Source organism: Ochotona curzoniae, unplaced genomic scaffold, assembly GCF_017591425.1.
Source record: "Ochotona curzoniae isolate NIBS_2020 unplaced genomic scaffold, NIBS_Ocur_1.0 contig_2210, whole genome shotgun sequence".
NCBI classification, from domain to species: Eukaryota; Metazoa; Chordata; class Mammalia; order Lagomorpha; family Ochotonidae; genus Ochotona; species Ochotona curzoniae.
Window position 1 is genome coordinate 22,771,091 of NW_024465369.1, and position 18,646 is coordinate 22,789,736.

The 18,646-nt window shown below is 36.7% G+C and overlaps 1 protein-coding gene across 5 annotated transcripts in view; it reads right to left on the reverse strand.

Moving 5' to 3' along the window:
• The window catches only part of BAZ2B (bromodomain adjacent to zinc finger domain 2B), a 239,784-nt gene that overhangs the window by 92,035 nt on the left and 129,103 nt on the right, over nt 1-18,646 (reverse strand). For 4 of the 5 annotated variants that reach the window (XM_040971612.1, XM_040971610.1, XM_040971614.1 and 1 more), the window contains exon 4: nt 3,271-3,459. The exons of the other annotated variant lie outside the window; for it this stretch is intronic. In XM_040971612.1, the coding sequence (XP_040827546.1) occupies nt 3,271-3,459 (189 nt within the window). The remainder of the gene's footprint in view (nt 1-3,270; nt 3,460-18,646) is intronic. 5 annotated transcript variants of the gene reach the window in all.

The following is an 18,646-nucleotide window of genomic DNA, read 5'->3' on the forward strand; positions in this document are numbered from 1 at the left end:
AAATACACCAAATCTTATAGAATGCATTTTTCAAGGAAGGGCAAAGATTAGAAGTTTCCAATAATCCAAAGGAGAGTCTTGTACTGCTTTATCTAAACTCCATAAGAAACAGCCTTCTCCAACTGGCTATCCTGACAGCACAATTATTATTTTATTTCAGGCTGCTCATTTTTTCCAAACTTAAGATGTATTTCTTATTAATGACCATAAGGAAATCAGAGAATAAATTATAATAATGCATTATGGGAAAAACTCAATACTGTGAAAATTGTACTATATTATGTTTAAAGCTTTTTGAGGACTACCCATTCATTAAAAATAGAATGTCAAGTGGTACAGGACTTCATCATCTAATGGCAAGATTAGGTGTTTAAAATAGTCAAAAATTCATGGCAGATGCCATTCTCAGAAGTTTAAAAACATTAAATAAGCTACTCTTAGCCCTACAGAAAGGCATTGGCAATGAAATGACACCACTGAGTATTCAGCAGTGCTTGGACGATGGGGAGGGAACTAAGAATAACTATGTAAAGGCATTAATCATTCATCAAATCTCTAAATGAAAGAAGTATATTTAGAGAGAAAACAATGTGTTTTAGGCTTGCATCAGCACAGTTGCAATTTTGCATTGGTATTTATAAGATCTGAAAAACAAGCTCTTCCTGGGGGATAAGAAGGGACTGAGGTTTCCCTAAGAGAGTTATTTACAAAGTGTGTAATTAGAGCATTAATGTAGAATGTATAGACATTGAAACAATCAAATAAGTAAGGTATTCAAAATATAATAAAATTCAAATATTTTAAACAAAAATCAAACTTAGAATAAACACAAAATTGTACCACAGAGTGTCACTAAGAAGTAAGTGCACAATAGAAATGAAACACTGGGAAAGTGTGTTACAAATAAGCTGAAAACGGAGTAAAACGCAACACAGGTACAGAGCTTCTGAACATCAGTTTTACAAATGTCTTGGATTACTTCACAGGCAATAAAATAATTTCACTTCAGTGACAAACGTAATTTCAAATACAAGAAAATAAAAAACAAATTTAGTCACAAAGCAGCTTGCTGATAAAATAAAAAACAGACAAAAAGGATTAAATAACTGCACACATGATGAATTTCTAAATGTATTCAAAGCCTTAATCATATTCAACAGAAAGATTTATACTTCAAAGGTGATACTGATCTCAATTTAAATCTAGAACATTGAGCAGAATTTAAAAATCTTCCAAACATGGCAGAGCCAGATACTGCATAAAATTAAAGGTGATATGATACTAAAATAAGATAAAATAGTGAAAAATTATACTTCAAAAAATGACCACAATGTTATTTCAACATAAAATGGAAATAATTTTATTATACTAACATCCATTAAATTACCTAATATTTCATCATTAATTTGAAATGCAGAATACCTTACAAGTATATAAAATTTTAAAACAAATTATTCCTTATTTAAAATTCCTACTAATATTTTCACTGTATGTTCTCCTTTATTTGTTGGGTGACTTTTAAAAACTTTGGCATTTGGGTTATGCTTCTGAATAAGACCAGTTATACAGAATTTATTCTTAAGTTATTGCATTAAATTTACTACTTAAACACAACTGTCCTTAAAACAGGCGTAACTTCTGCTCATTTGGCTAAAAAAAGAGAAAAAAACGTATGTCCAGTTAGACATACTTTTATCCCTAAACATTCTGTCTTTTAGGCATTTATACATTCATCTCCTAAAATATAAGTAAAACAAAACTTATTATTATTTATTATTCTAGCATATTCCTCAGTGATTAAGCAACTGCATGTAATCCAACAGATGCTCAAAGAACCTTGTGCATTAAATGAGTAAAAAGTATATGTAGGCTGGGCAAATTATTAAGCACTTTCTATGCAGTGAAGGGTCAACATTACTGAAGTCTAGAGGAGTAACTTTTTCTTACATCTGTTAACCTTCAATCCAGTGCAGAAGACGTTTGATTTTTAATAATTTAGCCATTCCATTTTGGTTTAGATTTGCTCAAATATAACACTAAAATTACACTATGACAAACGAATAAAATGATTAAGATTCCAGTAACTACATTATTATATATTCTGATTTTTGTTCAATAATCTCACATGTCAGTAAATTGATGTGAAATGCTTACTTTGCTCAGGAACTGTGCTAAGTACTTAGTGGAATAAGTTCTTACTAATACTGTACAAGGAAATATTAAAATTTAGCTTTGGATTTTGTCTACTCTCATTACTATCCACCCCGCCCCATCTGTTTTCCCTTGAACAAATAAATGAAAGGAATAATGTAATTCAAAAACGTACTTGTAGCTTTAACTGTCCCGCCTTTCTCTATGCATAGCTTAAACAAGATGTGTTTCTATTAAAGCAGCACTTGACAATTCATTAACCATTAAAATGGGCCACAGCAACTAATGACAGTAATTATGGAGTAACAGTGTGTTCAAGTCATCATTTCCAGCACTGAACATGCTTATCTTCGTCAATCCGCACAGGAACCCTGGGTGACAGGTACTGTAATGGTTATCCTCTATTTTCATGTGAGAAAACTGAGGCTGACAAGTCAGATAACTTGTCCAAGATCACACAGCTATGAGTAAAAACACCAAATTTAAGTTTGGATGACTTCAGCTCTAGTTTGCTTTTCTAAGGTTAGCTTTAAGTGGTGTCCATGTGAAATAATGCATCCTCACAACCTGGGGAATTTCAGATAATACTGGTCCTCTTGATGGACAAGTGGTACAGCTCTGCAATATCTCTAAATGTGCTAAAAAATGGGAAAATGCAGAATTTTTAAATACAGCTAATTTGCTTTACAAAGGAAGGACCTAATATGAAAGAGCAGACATATCTATTATAAGAACTAAACTTAGTTTCAAATGGTATATTAGATAATTTTCTAAAATGAAATAAAGTTAAGAACAATTCAACAGTCTACACTTATAACAAGTATTCACATTGTGCTTCAAGAAAAAACACGAAAAAAGCTTGGCTGAACTATTCCCATCTGTAGCAGATGCCCCTTTAGCCTTCTAGGCACTCAAACACCTAAGTAACTGCCCTCCCACCTAAAACACAGTGTGTTTGGTCATCTTATCCATGGCAAATAGGATTAACCCAACTCTGGCACAAAGGTTTCAACAATCAGGCATTAGACTATTCTTCTTTAGTTCTGTTTAATAAATGATTGCTTGAACATTTTCAAGCTTTCCTCCTTTCCTTGACCACTGTTTGTAACAGATGTTTACCTGGAAAAGATGCTAGTTGGGGATGTGCGGCTAAGGCTGTGGGTGTACCAAGTGTCCCCAAACCACCAAATTCTGAATGCCCTGAGCTGGCTGAATGTAGACCAAAGACTGGGTGGCTGACCATTGGGAAGGCACTCGACACTGTGGCCAGGTTAAACGGCTGATCCCCGGCTGCTCTGAATAAATGTCCTGGGAGGGAAAAAAACACACTTCAAGTTGTGTTCTAGAAACAAGTGAGATTTATCTGATTTCAGCGTTCACAGTTAAAATCTTTTAGTTTCTCATCAATTCTTTGCTTTACATTTTTCTTCTGCATTTCTACTCTTTTAATGCCCCCGAGAATAAGATGCTTACAGAAACATGAAAGTACTCTTTAAAAAAAAATGAAAATGAACGATGTTACTTCAAATTTTGAGAGCCAATATTTTAAGTAAAGGATTTTCACTAATTAAAATAGTTTGACCTGAAGAAATGAGCCCAATTTTTAAAATACATTTGCATTAATAAATTATCACATTTGTTTAACCATAAGAAGGAAAAAAACACATTAATCTAAGGTTAAAAACCAATGAAATACTCTCATAATGTTACCAAATCCTTATTAAATCACATACACTCCAGACATGAGCCAGAACTGAAGCTTTGTTTCCCACGTAATACCACATAAGTGAAAAGAATAGCTTGATACTAACAAGGGATTATATTTGATCTTAGAAAAATAAACACATAAGAACAGAAGGATTTAAGGAGTTTACTCAAGGTTTCTAAACACATCCATGAGTATTTATCAACATAGAACCCATTTCTTAATTTTCTGATCATAACACAATAAATATGTAATTCAAATTCATGTGACCTCTCAATTTTAATTTTTACTTTACAATTAGAATCTAGCACTAAGTATCATAACCCCTACATGCAATGTTACATAAACTTGTGTGTGCGTGCATTATACATTTTAAATACTGTCTAAAGATGTGGCAGAACAATTTTTCAATACTTGGAATTCTTCCCTTACTTTCAGGAAATAATTAAGGTTTCCTGGCTTCATAGTCTATGAAAAGAGGATATCATAGCACACATTCCAGCCCATCTAACAATTTCCTTTGTGAAAAATATTGTACAATAAATAAGAATAAGGCTTCTTTACTATCTCCTGTGTATAGGCATCCTGCCTATGCAACAAATTTTAATTAATTTTAACACAGTATGTTAGAAGTGATTTTAAAATGGTAAGTTGAAAATAGGTACTTTATGCTGCCTTTTGGTTATCAAGCAAGTCTCTCCTATTTGCTCTTTCTTTTAAAACTTATTTATTTTCATATTATTTGAGTGAGATTCCATAGCTGTTTCATTCTCCCAAGGCTCACAATGGCTGACAATGGGCCAGGCAGAAGCAAGGAGGCAGGGACTCAATGCAGACCTCCTGGGGGGCGGGGCTGTAGCAGGAACTCGAGTACTTGACCCATCATTTCTTGCCTTCCAAGGTGCACATTAGTGGGAGAAACAGCAGTAAAGGAGCCGGGACTTGGGCTGTAACTCTGTTACAGGCACTCTGATATAGGATGTGGGTGCCTCAAGAAGCCTGAAAACCAAGGAGTAGTCCTAAATTTTGTCAGAATGTACCTGCACACAAAAATTCATCACAGAAGTATGCTCTAGTCTCTATCTGGAGGAAGAAGTAAATGACTTTAGGCAAGATTTAAAGAAATGCTGTATGTATGTCTTGGATTAACCTCTTGGGGACAAAGTACTGATTCATGGTCATGCTCCCACTATAACACCCCAAGAAGTACATCACTCAGCAAATATCAAAGTTACAAAGAAGGCCCACAAAGAAACTCCAAGATAATAGGAGAAACTTAAGTATCTTTCCAAGTCAGGTAGTCTTTGATATGGAGTAAGTATTTAGCCTAGTGGTTTAGAACTCAGCAACCCACTTTGGAATTCCCGAGTTTGATTCCCAGCTCTTAGCTCCTCACTCCAACTTCCTAAGAACACAGATCCGGGAAGAAGTGGTGATAGTTCAAATGACTGGGTTCTTGCCACCCACATGGGAGACCTGGCCTGTGTTCTCAGCTCCCAGGTTGTTTTTTTTTTAACACTTATTTATTTTAATTTTTGAAAGGCAGGTATCTAGAGAGGGGGAGACACAGAGAGGAATATCTTCTGTCTGATGGTTCACTCCTCAAGTGGCTGTAATGGATGGAGTGGAGTCAATCTGAAGCCAGGAGCCAGAAACTTCCTCTGGGTCTCCCAGGCGGGTACAGGGTCCCAAGGCTTTGGTTGTCCTCGACTGCTTTCCCAGGCCACAAGCAGGGTCAGTTCCAGTTTTGGCCCTTGACAAGTGGCCACTACTGGCATGAGGGAATGGATTAGAGGAAGGAAATGCTATTTTTGTCTCTCAAATACCTAATAAAAAAAAGTTTTTTTAAACTTAGACAGAAAACTGGTGAATTGGAACTTTTGTATTCTGGACCATATAAGCCCTGAAGCTGAGTTAAAATAAGTAGAGTGTGCGACTGCACAACAGGTGACACAAATGTCACTATTTTTAAGATTGCTAACAGGCCCCAGAAAGATTTTATTAACTTTTTGTGGCCAATTCTAAGAAACCCAGCTAATTTCCCTACATAGTGGGTTTGTGACTATAAAGTTTAATGTTTATTTTCATTTGTGATTGTATATAATAATTATAATTATCACCAATCAATTCAACTTTGTATCTCAAATGGGATTAATCAAATGCTTTATTTATAAACACACCATGATTTGTCATATTTCCTTTTCTATCAATTTTCCTGGTAAGCAAGTGGAACTAAACATTCTAGTCCGGGGGATTTTAGAATCATGTGTCATTTATCTTTCATAAAATAATAATTCAAGATTATACTTGCCAATTATATCTATGTAGCCATGATTTATCACAAAAATATTAGATAAACTCAGAATTACCAAAACTATATGCAATATAGAAATGCAGAACAACTGGGATTATTAGGGTTGAAAAATTAATGGAAATACTTCTACAGCTAATGAAATGGTGGTGAGCAGAATTCTCAGATGCGTAGTTAAGACATTAATTTCATTAGTGTGAAGAAAAAAATGAGCTATATCTAGGAGTCTCCTGAGCAGAAAATATGAGACATTCCTAAATGAAGTTATCACTCCTGCAACAACAATTACAAATCAATCATACATAATTTGATGACAAAAAGCTCCTTTTTGACTCTGAAAAAGGAAAACATCCAGAAGTAAGTATGCAGAAAGCATCAACAAAACAGGAGCTTCACTCAGCATTGATTCAACTGAAAAAAATGTATAGACCACATCTGACTCCTGATTCAAATCAAGGGCACCCTATTCCAACTTATTATTCTTTCTTCTAAATCTTTGTTTAAAATATATTACATCGTGGGGGCGAATGTTATGACACAGGGAGTTAAGCTGCCACCTCTGAGGCCAACATCCCATATAGATGTCAGTTTGTGTCCTGCCTGCTCCCCTTCATACAACGCCCTGCTAATGGCCTGGGAGCCCTAGTACAATCTCTGGCTTCTCTGAAGGTCACCCCACACCCTGGTTGATTCCCTTCCCTTTCACTCCAATCAGCAGGTGTTAACCTTGGGGCCAAAGTCTGACACACATGGTGTCTACTGTATCTGTACTTCTAGGGAACTTTAATGTCTGAGTTGAGTTCCAAGCCTCCCTTCCATTTGATAGTAAAGTCACTACAGTTTGCAAATTAATATACTCAAAAAAGCTTTATTCCTTTTATCCTTAATCAGGAATTCCTGTCCCTCTGATTAAAAGCCATGTCGTAGAACTCTCCCTACCTTCTTAAATGGATATCTTTCCATAATACTCCTGCTCCCTTTATGCAATTTTCCTTTTCCTGTTTTTCATGAATGGAAGTTTTATTTTTAAAGGATTTTGTCTAGCTATTTTTTCCTACATTATCTCCCCAAGTTATTTCATGAGGATCCATGATTTTTACTACTCATCTCTGCACATATAAATTCTAAACCAGCATTTTGTTTGAGCTCTTTGACAGGTAAACTTTATAATCTCATTCATCTCAACATGCCCAATACAATACACAATTTGAAACACTACTGTGTGTACTGTGTGTAACCAATGCTGTCACTGTTGGGTTTTGATCATGCTATCGTTTCCATTTCAAAATATCTAAGTATGGGCCCGGCGGCATGGCCTAGTGCCTTAAGTCCTCGCCTTGAACGTGCTGGGAACCTATATGGGCGCTGGTTCTAATCCCGGCTGCTCCACTTCCCATCCAGCTCCCTGCTTGTTCCTCAAGAACACATGGCTCCAAAGTATTATGAGTCTCTTAGATAAGTTTTGGGCTTTCTTTGAACATTCATAATATGTTATTCACAATCCCTCCCTCCCTTCCTTCCTTCCTTCCTTCCTTCCTTGTTTCCTTCCTCCCCCACCCCCTCTCTCTTTCTTTAGAGACAGAGAAAGAAAAAATAGAGACAGACACACAAACAGCTAGATCCATAGCTCGAACCCTATTTGCTTGCAGTGGACTCTGAGTGGGTCCAAAGCTCCTAGTTAAGAATTCATTCGAGGTATATACCAATGAGTGGAAGGAATACTGTTACCTAGATTATCACCTGCTTTCCACGACCTGCATTAGCAAGAGGCTTGACTCAGGAGCTGGGTTTGTGTGTCAAATTCAGGAATGAAGCTACTGAAATATGGGACATGGGCAACTTAGCCAGACTTAATCACCAGGCCAAACATCTGCCCCACAATCCATCATTTATCGTATCAGCAACAGGGCATAATCATCTCTTATCATTTTTATTTCTACAAAAGATTGCACAAGGTAAACTGTTAACACTTGGCAGAGACATTCTGTGACATCTGTTGTGTGTAACTGTAAAACAGTGTTCAATTCTGTTTTCTCAGGAATTCTGTTTTCCCAGTCATTAAATAACTAAAAATGTTAGTATCCTTTATGATTAAAAATGTAACATTTTCTAGGCTTCGGGGTTAAAAAAAATCATACAATGTTACTAAAACTTCATTGTGTAGTTAGAAGTTAATTTAAAGACTTCCATGTAGAGAGGGAAATCTATACCTATCAAATCATTTCATGGAAGCTAGTAACTAAAAATATAAAAAAAAACATTCATTATTTGAAAAAGAGGCATTTATGTTGTAACTCTGATTTTTTAATTTTTATTAAGTAATTTATTTTTTGCAGCAAGGGATACTGTTTTGATTAAATCTTTGGTTACATTGCCAGGACATTATAGTTGACCTTCAATTCTCTTGAAATTTCAAGCTTCTCTTTACAAGGCATGTTTGATCACTGCGGAGGTGGCTCAGTGATTCCTGTAATCATGCTTAAACTACATGCTGTTTTAACAGGCAAAATTTAACACAAAAGTATAACATAAAATGTGGCACAAAAACCTTACAACTATAAAACAAAACTATTTGAATATCTTTGGGGAAGGAAATATTTCCTGCATTACTATGTTCAACATCCATAGAATTGCCAAATAAAACTTTTCTTCATGAACATTTCTAAGTTTTTGCAGAATATTTGTATACTCATAAAATAATTCTTTTGAAGACTAAAATAATTTCTTTGCAATGAACATTAACACTCAGTTTATTTTATTCTATTTTTTTGAAAGGCAAATTTATAGATAGAAGGAGACAAAGAGAGAAAGATGTTCCTTGCAATGAACAGCTCACTTCGCAAATGACTGCAGTGGCCACAGCTGAACCAATTCAAAGCCAGGAATCAGAAGCTTCCTCTGTGTCTCCCATACAGGTGCAGGATCCCAAGGCTTTGGGCCATCCTCTACTATTTTCCCAGGCCATAAACAGGAAGCTGGACAGACTGTAGAGCAGCCAGGACATGAACTTGTGCCCATATGGGATCCTGGTGCATGCAAGGGCAGGATTAGTCTGAGCCATCCCACTGAGGCCTCAAACTCAATTTCAATATTAAGTGTGAAAACTTTATTTTTGTTTTTGGTTTAATGAATGGGACACAAAGTACACATACGCTTAATAAACATTAATGCATATCTAAAATGCCTGATTTCTCAACTTAAACTTTAAGAAGTTAAATGTTTTTTAGGAAAGCTTTTGAAACTGTACTACCCAAGAAAATAAAAAAATGTAAAAGCAGTTTATACATGTCAGTAAATTAATAACTAAGGCACAGTAATTTCATTTTTATTATTAATAATACAATAACTTTTTTTCACCTTATAAGAAATAAATAATGTAAATACTGAACTACTGACTCTTGCTTAACATCACCAGTGAGAAAACTCTCCTACGGCTAAGGCACAGTACGGAAAGTTAAAACAAAATCGCTATAAGTAATAAGTATGCCAAAGAATTTAATCCTGGAAGAACTAAAAGAGGCTTTGTACTTTATTACTTCACATGATGGTTTCTGCTAGTTTAAAGATATTTTAAATCTTTCAATGCTACTAATTACTACATATTTTCAAAATTACTTCTAGTTCCTTGAACTCTATGGATAATTATTATAATTATTTAATTTAAACAATATATTTGTTTTTAATTAAAAAGTCAGATCTACAGAGACAAAGATTCTCCATCTGCTGGTTCATCCCCCACAAGTGACCTTAATGGCCAGAGCTGAGCTACTCTGAAGCCAGGAGCTAGGAGCTTCTTCTAGGTCTCCCACATAGCTGCAGGGTCCCAAGGCTTTGGGCCATCCTCGACTGCTTTCCCAGGCCACAAGCCGGGAGCTGGATAGGAAGTGGAGCACCTGGGATATAACCGGGCACCCATATGGAATACCGGTGCATGAAATGCGAGGACTTAAGCCATTAGCCTACTCTGCCAGGCCCATACTCTATGGATAATTTTACAGAATTGCAAAATCAGCCTCCAGGATACAAACTACTTATCACCAAAAATGGTGCTGCATTCAGAGAATATTTTGTAAGTACTTTATTAACAGCAATAACTGGGTATAATAACCAAAGGGAACATCATCAAAATGGTTGAAAATAAAAAATATATATATACTCAAATTACCAGGTTACACATTAAAGTCCTTAAATATGTTAGTGTTTAAATATTTTGAAATTGAAAATATATGACCTGAATACCGGTTAAGCAATAAACAGAAAGGGCCTATGTGGTGGCATAGTGGTTAAACTGCCACCTATGTCACCAGCATCACAAACGAGTATTGGTTTGAGTCCTGGCTGTCCACTTTTGATCCAGCTCCCTCTAATGCATGTGGAAAAGCAGCAGTGAATAGCCCAAGTGTTTGTAGCCCTGTACTCATGTGGGAGACCTGGAAGAAGTTCTTGGACTCAAATTGGCCCTGCTCCAACTGCTACAGTCATTTGGGCAGTGAACCAGTGGACCAGTGGATGAAAGAACTTCTCTCCCTCTCTCTCTCTCTTTCTTTCTGTACTGCTGACATTGAAGTAAAAATACATAAATAAATAATATCTTTAAAAAATTCAGAACAGTGATAAAGCTTTCTCTTTAAACAATCTTCTTTTCATTCTTATATTCTCAAATAATTTTGAGACAGTTAAGCTTCATAGTTCAACATTTAAAAAGCTACACGGAGTGAGGGGCTGTGAGCATATGACAAAGCAATTAAGACTCCACTTGGGGTGCCCACATGCAACATCAGGATGCCTAATGTGCCGATCTGGCAGGACTCCCAATTCCACCTTCCAGTCAAGCTGCAAATAATTTTTTTTTAAATGTGCCTAGGAAAGTAGCAAACAACGGCCCTGGCACCCACATGGGAAACCTGGATGGAATTCTGGAATTCTGGCTTCAACCTGGCCCATTGCTACTGTGGCCATTTGGGGAGTAAACCAGTAGACAAAAGATCTCATTTGACTATTGTAAACAAGTAAATTAATTAATTAAAAAAAACTTTTAGGAGAAAACAACTGGAAACTTAAGGGAAAATGCTGGCAATGAACAAACCATAGAAGTTCAGATTTCAAACTGCCCAAATGCCTGGGTGCAGGTATACTGTGTGTGAAGAAAGAAAGGGTTCAGGGGCACCAGAAGATAACTGGCAGAGTATAGAGAGATCCACATTTCAGGGCAGAACTATACATCAGATCTGTTGAGCTGCACATTGTTTCTGAAGTGCTCTCTCTCATGATTAGCAGCAAAAGGCCTGGTATGGTCTTAACCACTGTGCCAATAATTGCCGTTGAAATATCTTCTATTCAAAATTATATTAAATGACAACATTTCACTGTTGCAGGAAAAGAAATAAAAAGTACACAGATTAGAAAGAAAGATAGGGCCCAGCACGGTAACCTAGTGGCAAAAGTCCTCGCCTTGCATGTGCCAGGATCCCGTCTGGATGCCAGTTTTTGTCTTGGCTGCTCTACTTCCTTTCCAGCTCCCTGCCTGGCCTGTGAAAGCAGTCGAGGACAGCCCAAAGCCTTGGGACCCTGCACCCATATGGGAGACCTAGAAGAAGCTCCTGGCTTCTGGCTTCGGCTCAGCTCAGTTCTGGCATTGCAGCCACTTGGGGAAAAACAGCAGATGGAAAATCTTTCTGTATCTCCTTCTCTGTGTAAATCTGACTTTCCAATATAATAAATCAACCTTTTAAAAAAAAGACTTAAAGGCATGCCCACATTGTTTAAAAAAAAAAAGTAATACACTTTTTCAAAATGGGTAAAATAGTTTAATAGATAAATTAGGAAGGAAGCTATAGGAAGGGCAAACCAGCATATGAAAATCTACTCAACAGCATCAGTGTATAGAGAACTTAAAAGCCCAAACCAGGAACTGGTGTTACGTTGCAGGCAGTTAAGACACTGCTTACACTGTGGGCAGCCCTTATTGGGGTGCTATGTTGAATTCTGGCTGTTCCACTTCTCACCTAGCTTTCGGCTACTATGACTCATAAGCCAACAGAAGACAGGCCAAGTACAAGAACCCTGCCACCCATGTTGGAGACATACTGGCTCAAAGCTTAGCACAATCATTTGTAGGAATGAATCAGCAGATGTAAACTTCCTTTACTCCTGCCCTCCTCCTCTTTCTCTGTTGCTTTGTCTTTGAAATAATTAAATATTTTTAAAAGTTGTCTATAGAGTGTCTGCATAATGGCTCAATTGGCTAATACTCCACCTTCAGGTACTGGCATCCTATATGGGCACCAATTCGTATCCTATTGTTCCACTTTTCATCCAGCTCCCTGCAGTGAACCAGCAGATGGAACATCTCTCTCTCTCTCTATCTCTCTCTCTCCCCCTTCTTCCTATAAACCTGCTTTTAAAATAAATACATAAATAATCTTTTTAAAAGTTGCCCATGTATGTTAAAAAACAAAAACAAAGACATTATGTGCTACAATTAGTCAGACTGACATCAGGAATTGGCAAGAATACAGAGCAACTAGAACTCTCACACACAACTGGTGGAGGATAACAACCTCTAATACCACTTTGGAAAATGATCTGTGTATATGTATCAAACAAACATATACTTATTATATTCTCCAGCAATTCCACTCTTAGGGACTTACTCAAGACAATAACTAGCCATACAGGCTTTTTAACTTCATATTTTCAACCACCCCACACAGAAACACTGCAATGTCCATTAATAGTTTATAACTAACAAACAGTAGTATAGCCATATAATGGAAAATTCCTCAGAAGTATAAAGGAATATACCACAGATATATACAATGATATGGAGATATTTGAAAAGCTTTTACTAAGTAAAAGAAGCCTGGCATAAAACAGGCCAGACGATGTGATTCATTTATATAATCGCTTCTCAGCCTTTTGGCTATGATCAAGTGATTCATTTATATAAAATTTAAGATAAAACAGTTATGAAAAAAAGCAGATCATTGATTACCAGAGTAAGGATGGTGGAGGAATCTGATTTCTAAATGTGCACGGCCACTTTTGGAGGTAGTGAAAAATGTTCTTTATCCTAGAGGTTGCATTTATGTGTGTGTATATGTCAAAATTCATTTAATTAAAAGTTAATTTTATTATACTTAAGTTATACCTAAATTAACAGCTTTACTATTACAGGAACAATAAATTCAAGCCAGGCAAGCATGGAGGTGAAGAATCCAGTTAATAATAAACTACGGTGATTCCAAGGATGGACTGTAGTGTAGATTATGGTTGTGGACACAAAAAGGATACAGAGTCCAGCTGTTAATTTGCTTTTATCTGAATGGCAGAGACACAGACAGATCTCATCACCGGATCACTCCACAAATGCCCCCAATAGTTGCAGCTGGGCCAAGGCCAAAGCCAAGAGCTACGAAAACAATCAGGCTCTGCCACGGAAGGGGCAGAAGCACAATGACTTGAGCCACCACTGTGCCTCTGGGTTTCTGCTCTGGCAGGAAGCTGTAGTCCAAAACCAGAGCCAGGACTGAAACCCAGGTCCAGCCTTGTGTGCCATGGGCACTTAACCACTAGGCTAAACACTTGTATCCTTCAAGTCCTATTTTCAAGAACCAAGAGGACTTTGGTGTAAAAATTAGAAAGAAAAATCTAGAGATTACTATTGCTATGGTGTAATGGAATCATGTTTACATGTGGAACAATCAGAATAAAATAGGATTTCTAATAATTTGGATTTGAATATGTTAAATTTGCTAAGTTTGAAGTATGTATGAAATACTTATGCCTGATACTCTTGCACAGGAGCTCAAGGAGAAATTCTGACAAAAGTCTTCATACAGATGTATCTAAACAAAGAGGTAAGAGGCCCCAGGACTGTGACCTAGGAAATGCAACACTTATGAACAAAGATATTTGAAAAAAAAAAAAGGCAAAAAGAAAGAGACATCAGAGAAGTGCAGTATCAGGAATGCGGAGAGCCAACTGTCAGCTCCTGGAAGGTTGCTAAGAGGATAGAAAAATGACATGAGTGTGGGCTGAGATATGCATGGAAGAAAAGGAGAAACTGGGCTGCGAAAATTGTGGAAGAAAACAGGTCAATAAACAAAGGGAAATAAGAGATTTTAGCTTATATGAGGTAATTCTAAAGTTCCTAGAAAAACTGTATTAAAAGTTCAGCTTATTTGATGCAAATTTCATTTTTCCAATCCATGTACAGCTATATTTTCCACAGTACTCTGAAGAGTATTTATAGTCATGGTTTCAAAGTATTTATTTCCTTATTCTGGCATCCACTGGTTCATTCCCCACATGCCTGCCATAGGCAGGAGGTGGCCAAGTCATCACCTGGGAACTCAATCCAGGTCTTCGGAGTGGGGAGCAACAACCTCATCATCTGAACCATCACTGCAGTCTCCGAGGGTCTGCACTAGAAGGAGGCTGCAAAAGGGAGACAGAGGTAGGGATCCGACCTAGGCATTTCCAATAAGGGATAGAGGAGCCCAACTGGAGGCTTAATTGCTAAGTCAAATGTAGGTGCCTGCCCCAGATTACAATTTTTTTTGTAGCAAAGTAAATCTGCTATTTTCTTCAATTCCATAACTTAAAAAAAAAATAGCTGCTTTCTTTGTTTAAGAGACAAAGAGAGAACACCCCTATCTTCTGGTTCACACCTCAAATGCCCTCAGCGGCTGGGACAAGGCCAGGGCTGGAACCAGTGGACAACAATGAAATCCAGGCCTGCCACAGGACTAGCAATAGTCTAATTACTGCTACCTGCCAATGTCTGCACTGGCCGGAAGCTATAGCCAGGAACTGAACTCAGGCACCCTGTGGGACACAGGCATTTAACCACTGCACTAAAGGTTTCATCCTCCACAAGCTTTCTAATGTGCCCTTGTATTAATTTTTAGATTGGTTGTTATTAAAAACATGTTTTTATACTTATGGGCATGATCCAGGGCATAAACAATTAATGATACTATGTAGAAAGAATTAAATTCTTAAAGCAAGTCCCACACTGATTACAAAGTAAACAGTAGATACTATTATGTGTGAGAGTTAAAAACCATATAACTTTGACTTAAAGCATTTATTCTATTTGCTTAATTTATATTCTCTGATATAATAGTACATTGAAGGAGATTTTTAATAGTTACACATAAGTGATTAGAAGTATTGCTGAAATACTATTTTCATTACAGGAATGGCCTGTTCAAAATAGGAATAAAGCTCATATATATGTATCAGAAAAGTTTAATACAGTACAGATATGGCAGGGGGATTAAAACCATGTGAAATGAAGTGGGCAGACAATCGGTTCATCCAACATTTATTTCAATCTCCATTTAGTATGCCTTCCTGTGATGCAGGAGCTAGTAACTAAAAACTATATTTACCAGTCTGTTGCAGCCAGGGTTCTGGAATTAATTTAGATGCTGTCAATCAGTTGTATTTGGAAAGAATTAAAAACAGTTAAGCTGGGTGACTGGTAACACATGAAGTGCCTTTCTTGCTGGTTCAGATCCAGCAGGCAGCAGACAGCACTGGAGCCCTTTCTGTCAGTGGATTTGGATCACTGCTTTGCAGATAAGCTGGGATAACGCAGCCAGCAGCTGCTACAGCAGTGTCCTGAATGAACCAAAAGTAATTTCCTCAGCAGGTCAATTAGACCTTGGCTGTTAGAAAGTCATTCAGGGAGGGCAGCAACCAGCATTTTGACGGTTTTCTAAGTACCTGATTTCTCATATGAAATCTTTTGTGTCAAAAGTAACTCAGTGATCTTGGTTTTCTCTTGCTGAACTGACCAATACATTGACCAAGAGGTCAAAATGGTGAGAACCTCAAAATCAAAAAACGAGTTCAGACTGTCACAATGGCCTGAAGGCTAATGACCATGTATTTTCCAAAGTAATTCTCCAGCAGGAAGTGCAGGGCTCTGACTGTTGCTGCTCTCCACCCCTTTCCCGCAACATTAATGTTTGAACCTATATCCAGTGTGGTAAGTGGGACTCTTTGGCAAGTGACTAAGTCACAAGTACTCTGCCCTCAAAAATGGAATTAATGTCCTTAAAAATAAGACTGAAGGAAACTACCTTTCTCCTTTCTCTGTCACCTGAGGATATGGCAGGAAAGTGTAATGTCTGATGTCAAGAACAAGCCATCCCTGCCGTGATTTGGATGTGAGTTAACTCCTAATGGCTGATGTATTAGAAATGTGTTCCCCAGAGTGGCAGCATTAAGAGTTGATGGGTCTTCAAGATGTGCGGTCTACTGCGTAGTGAAAAGAAATTAATGTAATTTTCACAGGACCATGTTAGTTCTAGCTACTCTGGCCACTTGGTGTGCTTCACTTTTTTCTGTACTTAATGTTTTCCTCAATACTTCTCTAGTGGTCACATTGTGATAACAGCCAGATGTTAGTAACACAGATGTTTCCAGATATTAGTTACATAGCTTGGAGTTTCTAGTCACTAGAATCACGAGCTAAAGAAACCTGTTTTCTTTATAATAAGTACCTAGCAGTAGAGATGCCCACCAAGATGAGTACTTCCCACACTGGAGTGCCTGGGTTGAATTGCCAACACTGGCTCCGGACTGCAGCTTCCTGCCCACGCAAACCTAGGAAGGACTAAGGTGATGTAGCCCTGCAAGTCCTGTAGCCCATGCAGGAGATCTGCACTGAGTTCCTGAATCTAACTTGATCAAGCATAGCTGCTGAAGGATTGAACTTCATTGTACAGAATTCCATAGGGCTTCTTTTATCACTCTTATGGGACTTGGACATAGAGAATCAAGGTTAACTTGATGTTTATGCTTTGCTGTTTGCTATGCCATAAACAGTAAGATCTCTGATCTAGTAGCCTTCCTATCTTCTGCCAGCATCTACTGTAGCAACTCTAAGTGGACAGAATCTTGATCCTGACAAGGCATTCGTTCAATAGAAAACAGTTGATCATTCAATGTCTAAAAGCCAGATTGAGTTACATCCTTTATAACTCAGAGGAATTTCTACAGATATATGAATATCTGTGATATTACTCTTTCTCTAAAAGAAAAGTAATTGTCTGAAACAACAGAATAACCTCAGGGGACTACATGAAGAAATGCTGGGTTGAGGTTTTGCATTTTAAAGATGAAAATTCTGTTTCACTATTTCTACATACCAAAACATACACACACACATAACACAAACACACACACAGAGAATCAAATTGTTTAAGTGTTTGGATCATTTTCATTAGTTCCGTGCTATGTGATATTAATACTCCTGCTTTCAAGGAAACTCATCTACATGTTCAGAAAAATAACAAATCAAACAAGACAGGAAAAAAAAACCAAAATTGGCTTATACAGGACAATCAAGTATTCTGTTGGGCACTTTAAGTGTGCTGGAAGGAAATGAAAGATTATATTTTAAACACGAACTAAAATACAATGAAAATTCTTTAAAAAAAATCATGTTACCAAAAAAGTGGAAAAAGCAACTCATGCTGTTGATACTAAAAATGCAATATCAATAAGTGACATATTTTTGAGTAAATAAAAATATACTTTCAATTCAATGTAAGCATCTTAGTAGAAAAGTTCAACTTTTATATTAGCAAATTAGTGATTTTAAAACATGACTTCTTAGACTAAGTTATTAGCAACTCAGCAATACCCCATCCCTCCTACAAGTCCCCAGCATCACTAATAAAGAGCAGCATCCCACAAATGAGTAAACAAATTGGGGAGTAATCTCATCTTCGCTGATTTAGAAAACTAAGGTTCCATACTCAAAGATGTTATAGAAACCTTCAAGATTATAAAAAGATATTTTTCCAGAAATACTGTGATTGATTCAAAGATAAATAAAATAAACAGAAAAGATTAGAACACATTGAAAGAAGCTGGCAATAAAAGAGGAAGGAAAGTTATTTAAAAAAAAACAGAAAAAGATAATTACAAAAGTACAGGGTACATTGATTTACACAAGCAATCTATAAGTTAACTGTCACATCAATATTTCTGAACATAGCATATCATCAATGGAAGTTATAATTCAGTCATCATTTTAAAATTAAGGGAAATATTGATCAATTTGTTTAATTACATGATGAAGAGTGAATGAGGTACAGGGAAAAATGAGATATACTGATTTAAAATAAAAACATTTGTTATTTTACAATCACAGTAAAGTAATTTATAAGATTGCCTTATGATAATCCAGTACCAAAAGGATAGCCATCTTACATCTCGTGGATTAGAAAAAAACAAAGTGAAAATGTATATATGAAAATTCTGTAGAATAAGTAGATATTTTCTACTTACACATTTTGTTTACATAGATTTTTTAAAGCTAATTTTGAAAAACTAAAATATTATTTTGTTCTCCTGTTTTTAAGCATGAAATGGGGCCAGAGTTGTGGCATAGTGAATAAAGCAACCAGCATCTCATATCGGCACCAGTTTGTGTCCCACATGCTCCATTTCCCATC